At 45.9% G+C, this 15652-nt stretch overlaps 2 protein-coding genes across 2 annotated transcripts; both read left to right on the top strand.

The window, feature by feature from the left end:
- Nucleotides 1-1224: 1224 nt before the first annotated feature.
- Nucleotides 1225-6137, top strand: LOC124686083 (RNA N6-adenosine-methyltransferase mettl16-like). Its single transcript, XM_047220085.1, has 8 exons — nt 1225-1475; nt 2440-2645; nt 2757-3147; nt 3236-3443; nt 3882-3989; nt 4115-4237; nt 4329-4392; nt 5561-6137. Exons 1-8 carry the CDS (start codon nt 1225-1227, stop codon nt 5629-5631), a joined length of 1422 nt encoding a protein of 473 aa, XP_047076041.1. The 3' UTR covers nt 5632-6137.
- Nucleotides 6138-8529: 2392 nt separating this feature from the next.
- LOC124686082 (glycine-rich protein 2-like) lies at nt 8530-9732 on the top strand. The gene has a single exon (XM_047220083.1). It carries the CDS (start codon nt 8593-8595, stop codon nt 9370-9372), a length of 780 nt encoding a protein of 259 aa, XP_047076039.1. The 5' UTR covers nt 8530-8592; the 3' UTR covers nt 9373-9732.
- The last annotated feature ends 5920 nt before the right edge of the window (nt 9733-15652 follow it).

The raw sequence follows: 15652 nt of genomic DNA, 5'->3' as shown, positions 1-15652 counted from the left end.
GCTAGTTTAAGAGGCATACTAGGGACTTCTTGTTGTCTACATAACACACATGTATCAATGTTTCGGTTAATACAATTATAGCATGGTATGTAAACATTATCATAAACACAAAGATATATTATAATAACCATTTTATTATTGCCTCTTGGGCATATCTCCAACACGTCCGCCCGTATTCCGCACCGAGGCGGAGCGGCGGAAATGGGTCCGCTCGGAGGGCGCGCGCAAGCGCAGCGCCCACCGGTGGACCGACAGGGGGCTCACGCCCCCGGGGAAGCTCGCCAGGTACGCGCTCCGAGGCGAGGGGTCCTCCACCGGCGGGTCGCGACGCCTCCGTTGGTCCGAGTCGGAGGAGGAGGAGGAAGAGTCGTCGTCGGAGGAGGAGGAAGAGTCGGAGGAGGAGGAAGTGGAGGAGGCGGAGATGGCTGTCGTCGCGCAGACGGCGGCGGCGGGCGTGTCCGCCGAGGACTACGTCCACGACGACGACGAGGAGGAGGCGGTCGTCGCTCAGGTGGCGGCCGTATCCGCCGCGGAGGCCCGTCGACGCTGGCGCCGCGAGGAGGCCGACGCCGTCCGGCAAGTTCAGGAATACGAGGCGGCACGCCGTGAAGAACGCACCCGCCGCTTGCAGCTGGAGATCGTCGAGCTCGACGACGACTAGGAGCTCCAAGCGTCTACCGCCTCGCCTTCCACCGCCACTATCCCTGCAAGATTTTTGGGCAAAATTACCTCGCACTGCTGCGGATAGTAGTTAATTTAGGTTATTAGTTCTAATTCTGTAAAGTTTGGTGCTCAATCGGAGCAACAACTATCGTCTATATGTGTTCATCGATGAATTCTCCCGCGAGATTTCTAATTTCATGTTTTCAGTTCATCTTTACGGTTTCTGTTCTGCGTCACTGCCAAAAACGGACTAACTCACGTTTTCGGGAGACTGAATCCTTTGTTTTCGGTTCCAACTTTTTCGGGCTCGAGATGCTCTAACCTTGCATTTGGCATGTTTGGAACTTTGGATAGCTAGAGGTTCCTGCTCGTTGTACATGGCGAATAGATTCCCTCGACACGCCTGGCCCTGGCGCCTGGCGGCCCAAATCCGAAACAGGCCCACGCAAGCGAGCTGACAGTGTTCCCCATTCCTGCCCCGCCGCTCGCCGTCGCTCGCTTCCACTCCCCGCTCCGGCCGCCCCCCGGTTCCTCGCCGCCGGCGCTTACGCGGCAACGCAGATGGGCGGCGGGAGGAAGCGGCGGCGGCAACGCGACTGCTCGGATGCGCCGCCGACGATGCACCCGCGCAACCGCTACGCCTCCTCGGCGCCGGACTTCGCGGCGCTGGCGGCGCTCTACCCCTCCTTCGCGCCCTTCGTCTCCGTGTCCGCGTCCGCAGGGGGAGGCCGCGCCACCGTCGACTTCACCGACTTCGCGGCCACGCGGGAGCTCACGCGCGTCCTCCTCCTCCACGACCACGGCGTCAACTGGTACGCCCAGCCCCCTCCCCTGAACCCTTACGCGCGACGCTCTGCTACTGTTCCTGTCTCGTCTGCTTCTGTTCGCTTCCATGGAACTGGCTGAGCTATTCGTCTCTTTGATGTTGTGCTGCCGTGGAATTGATTGCAATGGCGTTCCTGCATTCCACTGACTGAAGCACCAAGCTCAGCATGCTGCGTCTCGGTTCCAAGGACCTGACGCGCTCAGTGAATTATGAATTGCTAATGCTGCTCTCAGAAGTTTACTGAGATGACTTCAGAAAACGGGAGGCTGGTATTTTGTGTACATGTTAGTGCTGTGCACAACATTTCGTAATTGACAAGAGACCATTTGATTTGTCTTGCAACGGTACTTGCATAATACTCTCTCCGTTCCATATTAGTCATCAATGATTTAGTAAACAGTGGAGTATTTGTATTGAACAAAATCCGACAAAACGGATATGATGCTTATTGTATTATTGTTCAGCTTCACGAGCAATGCTGCTGGGAACTTCTGTAGAGAGCGGTCCATGTAAAAAATGGGTGCTCAACTTACATATAACATGCCATAACAAGATGTCTGTGCTTTCCACTTTGGTCTTGCTGTACAGAGGTTGTCTTGTTAATTCGTGGTGCTGTGCCAAATTGACCCTCTTATCTTTTGTGATAAGACATCTCAGTAAATATTTTACATCATCTTTTCAAGTTCAAATCATCTGATGTAGGAAAATTATACACCAAAGTTGAAATATAATCCTTGTTTAGCAAAATTGTCAGCTGCCAGTTTCTAGCCATAAGAGATTAAGTGCCACTTGATTTTCAAAAAAAACATCATTCAATTTTATATGCCGTGCACCAATTTTATATGTCCTTATATGCTGAGTATGTTCTTTTCTATTTTCCATGCAATATTTTTTGTGGTAAATACCACAATTTGGTATGTGACCATGATATATATCGCTACTACTATCAGGTGGATTCCAGATGGGCAGCTTTGTCCTACTGTTCCAAACAGATCCAACTACATCCATTGGATTGAGGATCTCCTCTCGTCCGATCTCATACCACGAATATCCAACTCAAGTGAGACAGTGAGGGGTTTTGACATAGGCACGGGTGCTAATTGCATTTATCCTCTCCTCGGAGCATCATTACTGGGCTGGAGCTTTGTTGGATCTGGTACATTTTTATCCTGTGTACGGGAAGTTTTGTGAAGCATAAATTAGGGATCTCTTAGTACCTTCTTCGGTACAGTAGAAGGATCTATGCTCAGTGATTTTTTCTTTGCAGAGGTTACTGATGTTGCTCTTGAATGGGCTAAGAAGAATGTGGAGAGCAATCCACATCTAGCAGGTCTAATTGAGATCAGAAATGCAAATGAAGTACCCTGTTCTTCCAAGTCTGAAACAGTTGCTGAGGAAGCAGTCAGGGAGAGCACTTCAGAGCCAGTGGAGAATGTGGTGCGATCAATACCACCTATTCTTGTGGGTGTTGTGAAGGATAGTGAGATCTTTGACTTCTGTATGTGCAATCCACCTTTCTTTGAGAGTATGGAGGAAGCTGGCCTTAATCCAAAAACTTCTTGTGCTGGAACTGCTGAAGAGATGGCTTGCCCTGGTGGTGAGCAGGCCTTTATAACACTGATAATCGAAGACAGTGCTTCCCTTAAGAACTCTTTCAGGTAATTCGAATCTGCAATCTACTCTTGCAATGGCCATAGTTTGTCATATATTTTTCCTTCTGTTCACAGTGTTACTTAACTTTTATAGGTGGTTTACGTCAATGGTTGGCAGAAAAGCAAATCTAAAATTATTAGTATCGAAAGCCCGTGCAGTTGGGGCCTCAGTTGTGAAAACTACCGAGTTTGTGCAAGGACAAACAGCTAGATGGGGCCTTGCATGGTCATTCATTGCTCCAAGAAAAATGGTTGTAAGATCCAGTATACCAGGAAAAGTCCACTATTCTTTCATGCTTCAGGTGGGCAAGATGTCACCTTTTGCTCCTTAATCATGCATGTTGTTGCTTACAGCACCTACGTCCAATTTGATATACCTTCGGTTTTATCTGTCTCACAAAAGGTTACTGTTCTTCAATGAGATACTTCATCTTTGACAAACTATCTTTCTCAACTATCTTCTCCAGTTCTCATTATTGTGATCTCTGCATCGTGAATGGCATTTAATCTGCATAATAGTAAATAAATAGTGGAGTACATCTCATCTTTATTTGTAACCTTTTTGTATCCTTGTTGGATTTGCAATTAGGTTGCGTTAAGACTGCTGGCTAGCCTGACATAAAACTCCTTTCGTCTCGTCAACCTATATTTATGTTTTAGTTATTGTTACCACTAATCCGCTACTATTTTTCACTATTGCTTCGTTGTTCAATGTAATGTTTATACATGATGAGTTTCAGGGTCTTCATCGCGGAAATGGTGCATTTCAGGTGTTGAAGTCAGCTGAGGCATTTTTCTGTGCATCTAATCTATCATGTAAAACTGATTCTCTGTCATTTTCTATTGACGTAAGAATCCTTATTAACCTTCGACCTTTTCATTTTCTTAAATTACTTGAGGACAGAGACCCACACTGATCTGCCATTTTTGTATTTCTGTAAAATCTTAGTATGTCAATCTCTTGCTTGTTTAGGTTACATTGTCAGATGAGCAGACTGAGGCTGCAATATTAGATGGTGATGACCTTCCTGGTTCTATTGAAGACAACTCTACAAAGCTCCATAGCACTGTTACAGGGGCATCCTTCCGTATTTCGGTATGTTGATAATATATTTTCTGTATATTACTTATCTCGTACCTATTTCGATGTTGCCTCCCAAACAATTTATAAATTTACTTCTGCATAGGTGTTTGAACAGATGCCCGGCACACTGCTAATCAGAGGTTCATTATTGAATAAATCAGTCTCAGGTACCCGTTGTTCTGTATGTCAAAAATATCACACTTCTCGGACAAACTTGTAGACCCTTTTCGGCTTTCTTCAATATATGGCATGCTTATATTTTCTTGTTCTTATAGTTATTATTTATGTTTTAGTTTCGTTTATCATTTTCAACATACGTGTGGGCCTAGATTCCGAGATGTTTATAACGGAAAATGAGCTGGTTGACCACACAATCCAAGATATATTACTGAGTAGCATAGAGTTTTTGGACAAGCACACCACGAAGATTAAAAAAACTACCAAAGTGACTTGTCTGATTATATTTTCGGACGCACTTGTAGACACCTTTCTGGCTTTCTTCAGTATATGGCATGATTATATTTTCTTGTCCTCGTAGTTTTTATGTTGGAGTTTGTTCTATCGTTTTCAACATACGTGATGGTCTAGATTCCGAGATATTTAAAACAGAAAACGAGTTCAGAATACTTGTTGACCACACAATCCAAGATATTTACTGAGTAGCATAGAGTTTCTGGACAAGCACCCCACGAAGCAGAAAAAAACTACCAAAGTGACTGTCTGACGTGGAAAATGTTGGTCCTACAGTCCTGCTAATAGTTGTCTATCCAGTAAAGAGGGGTGGCAGTGGTACTGATTGCCTCACTGGTTTTGTTGACTGGCTCTGGACAGCTGCTAGTTTGGTAAAAGCATGACGGCAGCATAATAATGACATTTGGACGTGCTAGTGACCATTGGGAGAGGTTGAATGGTTGGTCTGTAGGAAGCAGAGCCTATAGATCCGGATCAAATGGCATGGTTGTTTTGTAGGAGCTTCCTCTGTTATGGACCGTCCTTTCCATTGACAATATTCAGGTGTGCAAGAACTTGTAGATGATCTCTTATGTTAATAAGATACCACTTCTAATATTCAGATTGCATGAACTCAACACAGGATACATACTTCCCTTTGTGCCGCGTCTGCATTGCATATCATATACATGCTTATTTTGCTCATTACTCTAATGGATTCTAAAACCAGTAGTGAGTCCGGTTATGAATGTGGACCAGATAGCGCTTCCACACGATGATCTCTGAGACACTGCGCTGTAGTTCTCCAGATCGCCTGTAACACATAAGCTCGAGTGTTTATTTTGTTGCTGTGGTGTCTCTGAACCACTGGTTCTGTGTGTGCAGGTACGTTCTCATCATTGTTCTCGCAGCTGGAGGAAACACTAAAGCTGGAATTCGTCAGTAAGGCCCGGTAGTTCAAGGCCATCCATCCATCCACCCTTAAACTAAGCATGAACAAGGCTATGATAATCTCCTGGTGATCTCCACTTGTTTGAACTCTTTTGGACGCCAAGATATGTGAAGCGTGGGCATCATGAGACAGCAATGGCCCCAGCTGGTAGCCACAAGCAAGCAGAGGTTCTGTCTGAGCTTGTGGTTGAAGGCAACCTGCACTACACCAAATTCCATCTTTTGGGCTGATGCTTATTACGAGCATGTTACTGTCACGTTGCCTATCCAGGTCTCGAAAACGACTGGACGAAGCGGTTCGAGAACCTTGCTTTGTTCCTTCCAGATTCTGCAGCGACATCCACCCCTTTGTTTTGTAACAGTGTCTACGATGCTTTTGGAAATACATCGCGTCTGGCTGCAGTGCGGGTGCTGTCATTTTTATCTGACGTGTTTCGGAGACATTGCATTTTTGACGGTATGGCAGCTGATTTTGAGAAGCATCTTTTAGTTATTGGATATGTTCACTTTCGGCTGCTCCTTTTACCAATCTAGAGCAATGGCTTTATTGCATCTTGAACTTTCCTCTCGTATTTTTTTTTCTACTACCTCTGTCCATTTTTAGATGTCAAAAATTTGTCTAAATTCGAATGTACCTAGACATTTTTTAGGCATAGATACATCCAAATTTAAACGAACCACTGGACATCTATTAACGGACGAGTATTATGCTTTTATTACATGACTATTAAAGCTATTCCCTCTAATCCATACTAATTGTTGATGATTTAGTACAATATACTAAATTAACGATAGTAATTAAAGAATCAGAGGGAGTAAGGCTATCTTAGTTGGTATCATGCACCTTAGCCCCGCAAAAAATACTGCTGTGATAGCTAACTAAGGAGGAGAGAAAGGATTAGGGTAACGTAGGCAATTCCTACATTACGACAAAACGTTAAATAGATTTTGTATACAATTTTGCATTGATATTCTAAAAATTAATAATATAATAAAATTATGATATTACTACATAACTACATAAAATCATGCATTATAAAGATAGTACTCCCTATGTTTCAAAAAAAATTGCTCAAGTTTATCTAAATGCGATTGTATCTAGACATGTTTTTAGTGTGTAGATAAATCTATATCAAGAAAAAGTTGAGCAGCTTCTTTTGGGACGGATGGAGTATCATATACATTGATATCTTCATGATATTAAATTATTAATATATTTTCTTTATCGGAAATATGTGTGATACTACTATATAATACTATTCACCATTGAACCTAAATAAAATAATGCAGCATTGCATTGTCCGTACCGACATTAATTTGTTTGACAACGCGCCTCGGTGCTGTACATGGAGGCCGAGGCCGCATGCCAGTTAACATAGCTTGACCAACCCTCCCATTGCCTGATGTGCACCTGCCACACGGGTGTCGGCCAGTTGGCCTTTCTCTCATCGAATCTACTGTGGGACCTTGCCTACGTCGTGGAATCACCGTTGTGGGCGCGGTGGTTCAAGGCCGAGCACGACGCTCAATGTCAATCCATCGAGGCCCACCTAGAGGGCCAGTACAACGACGATGATGACTCCGACCCTACGAGGAGGAAGAGGTGTCGGAGCAGCCACCGGTGATGGGAGGAGGCGTGTTGGGGTACGCATTCCCCATCCCAGAGCGCGGGTGGCTGGACTGGTCGCACTAACGTCCACGTATACCCAATACATGGACCTGTCGCTGTTGCTGCCGCCTTGCGAACACAGTGGAGGACCCACTGGAGAACGAGGAGGGGGATCCGATGGGCAATGCGCCTTTGATGACAGAGGAGGAGTTCCAACACCATCAACCTCTAGGGGTGGGGGGTAGAGTTGGCGAAGTTGGGTGGCCTTAATGAGACCATCTAGCAGTCGGCGATGCAGGCCCCAACACCGCCGACTGGTCCCACCTCCACCGCCAACAGAGTAATGTCTGACCATTGCCACAGGTCCTCACCGTTCACCGCCACATGGCCAATAATAATATGTATTTTTTTGTTGACCAGACTTTTATGGCCATAGGTACTGCTTTTTTTTCCGGGCTGCCGTTAGGTGCACAACCACCCCAAACGGACATGGCCACAAAGGCAACTAGGTCGAACACACGACATGACGCTTGTTAAAACCTTGTACGAACTATTAGTACTCTTTGCTTCATTATCGTCGCGGGAGAATCTACGCCCTCCGTCTAAAAGTAGATGAATGCATCTAGATGCATTTTGTTTAAAGATACATCTATATTTATACAAAATTGAGACATTTTCGTAGATGGAGGGAGTATATCGTACTTTCGCTGAACTCTGTTGGAATTTTGTCAGGGCCAAATTCTCTGAGCAACAATATCCACGACTCGTCACCGGGTAAAACAAAACAAACATGGCAACGTTTAACTTCGAGCGTCAACAAAATCGAGATAGATGTTCGTGAAAGCAACTAAACAAATCTACTAAGATTCGATTCCTCCAGACTCCTTTTCCTTTTTGAAACAAACAGAAGATATATCATCTAGACTCCCTGGAGAACACGATGCAGCAGTGCATGGTCGGTCCTACAACGCCGCACGATCACGGCGGGCATTGATTCCTTCCCGCGTACGCCGGATCCAACCAAGCCTGGCCCACCGGTCATAGTCTCCCAGCGGAACTAACCTGGCGAGAGGCGCTCGTGCTGACAGCTGGCCCGTCCACACGTGCAGAGTCCCGGACCCACACGTCAGCGGCTCCGGCCCGAACACGTCAGCCGAGCCATCCTCGTCCGTCCGTCTAGATCTGATAGATGATCTCAGCCGTCCAGCTGTTCCGCGCGGTTCCCTCGTGCACCCCGCCGCCGCCTATATATACCCGTCGTGTTCCTCCCGCCGAGCAGATAAGATCGATCTGATCGCAGGAGCAGAGGGAGGAAAAGACGAGTTCCACCTAGCTAGGGTTTGGATCGGATCGATCCATGGCGATGGAGGCGAGGATGAAGGGCAGCGTCAAGTGGTTCAACGACACCAAGGGCTTCGGCTTCATCTCCCCCGACGACGGCAGCGAGGACCTCTTCGTCCACCAGTCCTCCATCAAGGCCGACGGCTTCCGCTCGCTGGCTGAGGGCGAGGCCGTCGAGTTCGTCATCGAGCAGGGCGACGACGGCCGCACCAAGGCCGTCGACGTCACCGGCCCCGACGGATCCTTCGTCCAGGGCGGCGGCGGTGGTGGCGGCGGAGGCGGCTTCGGGTCCCGCGGCGGCGGCGGATCTCGCGGCGGGGGTGGATATGGTGGTCGCGGCGGGGACGGCTACGGCGGGCGTGATGGATCTGGTGGTTTCGGTGGTGGTGGCGGGTGGGGCGGCCCGAGGAGATCTGGCGGGGGTGGCGCTGGTGGGTCCTGCTTCAAGTGCGGCGAGCCTGGACACATGGCCAGGGACTGCTCCGTCAACGCCCCAGCTGGAGGCGGATTTGGTGGTGGAGGCGGCGCTGGCGGGGCCTGCTTCAAGTGCGGCGAGCCTGGCCACATGGCCAGGGACTGCGTCAACGGCGGCGGCGGCGGGTACGGCGGCGGTGGATACGGTGGTGGCGGCGGCGGCGGGAGCTGCTACAACTGCGGCGAGCCGGGCCACCTCGCCAGGGACTGCCCCACCGGCGGCGGCGGTGGCGGCCGGAGCTACGGCGGAGGAGGCGGCCGCGGCGACTGCTACACCTGCGGCCAGCCCGGCCACATGTCCCGCGACTGCACAGCCAAATGAGTGGTCAACCCGATCTCCCCCCACCCTATAGATCTCGCCGCCTAAATATTTCTCGTCGTCGGAGTACCACCGGTCTTAGTTTTGCCGATCTGGGCTAGATCGCCCAGCCGCCTGCTTCTCTTATTTATTTTCCTTCCCCCTCTACTCCGTTCCTTCCGGAATCCGTTCTAGGGGAAAAAGAAGTCGTCAGTCAGTCAGTGTTTTGCTGCTACTAGTATGAATTTGGTCTGGTCTCGTTGGTGTTTTAAGAAGAATCGTGATGATGGATTGCTATTTTTTGTGCTGTGAGGAGGAGATCCAATAGATCTCGCTCGATCGCTTTGGTTTCAATCGATGAAGTAAAAGATGGTTATTGTCCTATATCTATGATTGGGTTCTCTGTGTGATCTGTTGTTTATCCATTAAGTACAGTCAATAGAATTCTCTCTGTGATCTGTTCATCTATTAAGTACAGTCAAATAGAAATTCTATATGTGATCTGTTCATTAATAAAGTACCGTTGGTTGAAACATCTGGTTAATTGCAATACTTAATTATGTACAAGTAGTGTTTGGCTTTTCATCTGCTGATGTTTAGTGTGGTGAAGTCAAGATTTTTGGGCTCCTGATCTACTAATCTAGTACTAGTTGAGATGATGAGGTAGTTTCTGTAGTTGAAGTGGAAAGTTACTGTGATCAATCCCTATCCTTTTGCTGTGGTATTGGCATCATGTGGGTGGCATGTGTCAGCTCCCCAACCATGGGGTACTGTACGGTGACCCTTTTGAGCACTATTTCTTGTCCTTTGCACTACCTCTGAGCTGCATGTCTGTCAGCTCCTCAACTATGGGGTGGTTGCGTTTGTCTCCATGCCATTGCTACGAGGTGCAGTATGATCGTAGATGACAGGATTACTTTTGAATGATGCAGCTACTGTGCTATTTTTGTGAGTAATTAGTTGTTGGGATCACCTAACATTATTCAAGTCCTGGTGTGGCGCGTAGCGTATGCAGGATAGGATAGGGTATATCATTCATGTGCAGCACAGTTTAGTTTTTAGTTTTGAAACTTGAGGCGCGCACTTTCAAACAAAGAAGCATCGTCAATTACATCACTTAAAACCGACGGTGGAGGTTCACCATCCCTCATGAAAGAAGAATTCGAATTGAAACTACGCCTAGCTAGCTTGTGCGCCGCCTTATTTGCCTCTCTCAGACAATGCTGAAAAGATATCTGACCAATTCTACTTGCAATCTCGAAATAGTCCAACAATATCGGTGTGAAAGGACTTCAAAGCTCGATCTCACTAGTACATGCTTGAATAACTTTCATATTATCTGATTCCACGGTCACTGGAACGCAACCAATATTTTCTAGGAGTTGTTGTTCTAACGGGGGGAGGGCTTCGTCCACATGACTACCTTTGGAATCGATTTAGCAGAAGCTGATCCATAATTCTGTGTTAAGGCCTGAATTGAGAAGGTAGCACTTGTTGGCGACGACACATGCTCCCCCTTCACAACTTCCCTTCACCATGCATCAAGAACGATAGTCTCTTGCAATCCCAAATTGCCTAAAACAGGTGATTTTCGTCTAGGACTCCGCAAGATCTCTTCTAGTACGACATAACCCGATCTGTAAGAAGCTTCAGTAATAATCTCCTCTAAACCAAGAGCACGCCATACCTCCTTTGCTCGCCTACACTTAAAAATAAGGTGGCTTATATCTTCACATCCCTGATTGCAGCACGGTTGATCGCATCGGAGAGAAAAAAAAAACATAGCAGAGACACCCGCTGTTGTGTAGCCTTGGTAAAAAAAAATTATAAGACTAGGCAGGCCCAGGCCACCGGGAGTGCAAAGCCGCACAGGGCCCAAATTTTCTTGGGGCCCCAAATTTTGTGATGATCTTGAGGCTGCTCTCAAGGAAAAAAATTCTGCGGTGACGCCAATGAAGATAGAAATTCTAACGTAGGTGCTTTTAAGTTTAATAGGTATACTTCTTGATATATCCAATTTCTATGTAAGATACTCGGGCATATATGCATTATAATTGTTGAATATTTAAAATTTTCTAGCGTCATAAGGCCTCATTTTAGTGTGTCGCACAGGTCCTGAATTTTGCTGGCCCTGCTAGCCGCGGTAATATTTCTCTGTTAACATTTTATTTTTTGGCGATATGTTATTTTCCCCTGCGAAAATTAAAGATTGAGCCACGGTCTGTCATCTCTCATCTGCGCTGCCTGCCTGTGTCTTGTCTGCCGTTTCGCCAGAGGCAATGTGCCCATAGCCTGAGTGTAAGCATCGTCAGGTGTTCTGCTCGTTCTCATTTTTTTTAATAAAGGGAATAAATTAATATTAAAAGATATTAATTACACTCCTAACCCGATACACAACAAAGAGAAAAGAAAACTTCTCGTTCTCACGCTCGATTTGTTTTACTGACTAGTGACTAGTTCAGTCAATACTGCTGCTGGCTGCTGCTGCTTCTACTGTGTTCTTGCTTCTGTCAGTGTCTACTCCGCTGTTATTTGGTGCCTTGTCTATCCACATCAGTGCCTTGTGTATAACTGTATATGAAAAAGACTAGTTTGCTATACCTCGTTCTCATTCATGCAAGTCGGCAACTCGGCATGAGGGCATCTCCAACGGCCGATATTTTGGACATTCAAAATATTCGGTTGTGTCTATTTACGTCAGCCATGGACGTTATACTGTCTAGGACAACCGTTTGCGTTGGGTATCCCTAGCGGTGCAGACGCATTTTTTTTTGTGGGTCGTCAAAATCGTTAATAGCGGGTTAACTGTAATGTCCCAGGTTTAGAGATGATCGAGGGGTAGATTTTAGAAAGGGATGTGCATTGCATTGTAATTTACGGGGAAATTTCGCGCTTTTAAACAAAAACTGCATCGAAGGGGGACAGGTTTCTCTCTCGACACTTTACAGTGGTTAGGGTTTCGAGAGAGCTATGAACTTGTTCCTACTTAGCTAGATTAGGGTTTTGAGAAGAGAGAAGAGATGATGTATCACAATCTTAAGTTGCATGATTGAATTCTCAATTAAGTTGCATGATTGAATTCAAAGCAAATTTGAATTTGAATTTCATATTCAAACATCAAATTGATACCACATCATTCAAACTTAAGATAATTCAATAAGTAATTAAAAGTAATCAAGAATATAAATAATACAACAATTATATAAAGCTCATTAAGGAAAATGGGAGCTTTATTGATATACACACAAAATACAATGTCATTTACAATATCAATAATTAGAAAAAGGAATATACAACACTTTACAAGAATTGGAAAAAGATTAGAAAAGAAAATAAAAAGAAAAGTACAAGGATGGATCCTATCCTAGATACTACAAGATCATCTTCACTTGATCTTGGATTTGATGACCTCCATATTCATCTTGCTCAATTGTTGATTCCTGCACATAATCACAACAAGTAAAAGTTATGCCAAGTGGTTAGAAATCAAATGAAAATATGAAATAGGCAGATAGGACCAAAGTGGCCGAGCTGATCCATGCCACAATCAAGTTCCAGGTCCAAGTGCATAGCACCTGTCTACACACACACACAACCTGCTCACAGGGCTGTGTGCATGCAGCACACACACACAGTGAGTCACCCAAAGGGAAAGGTGGAGCTGTCGACCAGGGATGCAATGGCTGGCCATATAAAGGCTTTTCACAGCCAAAACCCTAGTCACTTGTTTCAGCCATCGACAGGCAGCAGTGGTAAGTCACCAAGAACAGCAAGTATAGCTCAAGAACACCAAGAACAGATGAACAGCTAAAGCTGTTTCATCCACTCCACAATCACCTAAATTAAACCAAGACCACAAGCTTGCTAGGAGGAGCAGTGGCAAGCAAAAGACCAGACACTAAGCAAACCCTCTACACCAACAAAATTTCTAGGAGCCGGAGTGAGGTATACCAATCATCATGAACAAACCAGATGGTTTTGTTCATAAATAAGCATATGCACCAATCACACATAAGCAAAAGGGTAGATACCCTATGTTTGTGTCATCCTATGGCTAACTAGTCATTTGGTTCAAGCAAACATAGAGAACAGCCAGTAGAGATCATCCAGGGAACATTGGTTGTGTCTACACATGGACACAACCAGAGAAATCCAACATGGATTCAAAACCCTGGCCAGATACCAGGCTCACTTGACAACCAGAGCTAGCTAAGCCATCAGACATGATAGACTATCATGTGTCTATCTAGATTATCAACATCAAAAGCATCTGGCAACCAGAAATGGTAAGGCCAGTAAGCAACAATCCAGCACAGCCAGTTCCTGAGAAGTGGGAGCTACCATGACAGCACCAAGTGGCTGTCAAGGCTACCTCAAACCACAGCCAACATTCCCAGCACTTATATCATTACCCAGAGGGGTTCAAATGAAGCTAGGGTTCCCAATAAATGATTGGCATCCCTCTAGCTTTACCAAATCCACTCATATGATCATCACTGCAGAGCAGTTCACATCATTTATCCGCTTAATGAATCAAAGCTACGTGATAAATGAAACAGAGAAGTAAGCTATGCACCAGGCCATGCAGATGATCCAATGGATCATTGCAGACAGTAGCAGGGGCTTGAGCAAACACCAAGTAATACAGTCACAAGCCAGTGTGTTACACTGACATCAGGAGAGCCTCAGCTAGACACAAGAATGAAACAGCAGCCAATACACCAAGCAACTGATGATCATAAGATCATCAGGGCTTGACAAAGCATGCTAGAGCCAAGCCTAGCATCAACACCTTAACCATATAAATTAAATGGCCACAGAACAGGAACAATGGCACAGCAGACTGATACGTCTCCAACGTATCGATAATTTCTTGTGTTCCATGCCACATTATTGATGTTATCTACATGTTATATGCACACTTTATGTCATATTCGTGCATTTTCTGGAACTAACCTATTAACAAGATGCCGAAGTGCCGGTTCCTGTTTTCTCGCTGTTTTTGGTTTCAGAAATCCTAGTAACGAAATATTCTCGGAATCGGACGAAATCAACGCCCAGGTTCCTATTTTACCCGGAAGCCTCCAGAACACACGAGAACCGCCAGAGAAGGGGCACAGGGCCACCAAACCCTAGCCCGGCGCGGCCAAGGGGGGGGGGCGCCCCCCTAGGGTGTGGACCCCCCTTCGACCTTCCTGCGCCGCCTCTTCGCCTATATAAAGCCCCTGGATCAGAAAACCCGATACCAATTGACGAAACCCACGTAAACCCGCCGTAGCCGCCGCCATCGCGAAGCCAAGATCCGGGGGACAGGATCTCCGTTCCGGCACCCGCCGGAGCGGGGAAGTGCCCCCGGAAGGCTTCTCCATCGACACCGCTGCCATCTCCACCGCCATCTTCATCACCGCTGCTGCTCCCATGAGGAGGGAGTAGTTCTCCATCGAGGCTCGGGGCTGTACTGGTAGCTATGTGGTTCATCTCTCTCCTATGTAGTTCAATACAATAATCTCATGAGCTGCCTTACATGATTGAGATTCATATGATGATGCTTGTAATCTAGATGTCATTATGCTAGTCAAGTGAGTTTTACTTATGTGATCTCCGGAGACTCCTCGTCCCACGTGTGTAAAGGTGACGAGTGTGTGCACCGTGTGGGTCTCTTAGGCTAGATTTCACAGAATACTTACTCATTGAATGGCATAGTGAGGTGCTTATTTATATCTCTTTATGATTGCAGCATGTTGTATCACAATTTATCCATGTGCTACTCTAGTGATGTGTTATTAAAGTAGTTTATTCCTCCCTGCATGTGTGCAAAGGTGACAGTGCGTGCACCGTGTTAGTACTTGGTTTATGCTATGATCATGATCTCTTGTAGATTATGGAGTTAACTATTGCTATGATAATATTGATGTGATCTATTCCTCCTACATATGCATGAAGGTGACAAGTGTGCATGCTATGCTAGTACTTGGTTTAGTCTCGTTGATCTATCTTACACTAAAGGTTACTTAAACATGAGCATTATTGTGGAGCTTGTTAACTCCGGCATTGAGGGTTCGTGTAATCCTACGCAATGTGTTCATCATCCAACAAAAGTGTAGAGTATGCATTTATCTGTTCTGTTATGTGATCGATGTTGAGAGTGTCCACTAGTGAAAGTGTAATCCCTAGGCCTTGTTCCTAAATACCGCTGAGTTACTACCGCTTGTTTACTACTACCGCGTTACTACCGCTGAGTTACTACCGCTTGTTTACTCGTTTTATTGCGTTACTACTGCTGCAATACCACCACCATCAACTA

This window comes from Lolium rigidum, chromosome 2 (assembly GCF_022539505.1).
Source record: "Lolium rigidum isolate FL_2022 chromosome 2, APGP_CSIRO_Lrig_0.1, whole genome shotgun sequence".
NCBI classification, from domain to species: Eukaryota; Viridiplantae; Streptophyta; class Magnoliopsida; order Poales; family Poaceae; genus Lolium; species Lolium rigidum.
Note: the sequence above shows the minus strand (reverse complement) of the source record. Positions and strands in the feature narration are given on the sequence as shown.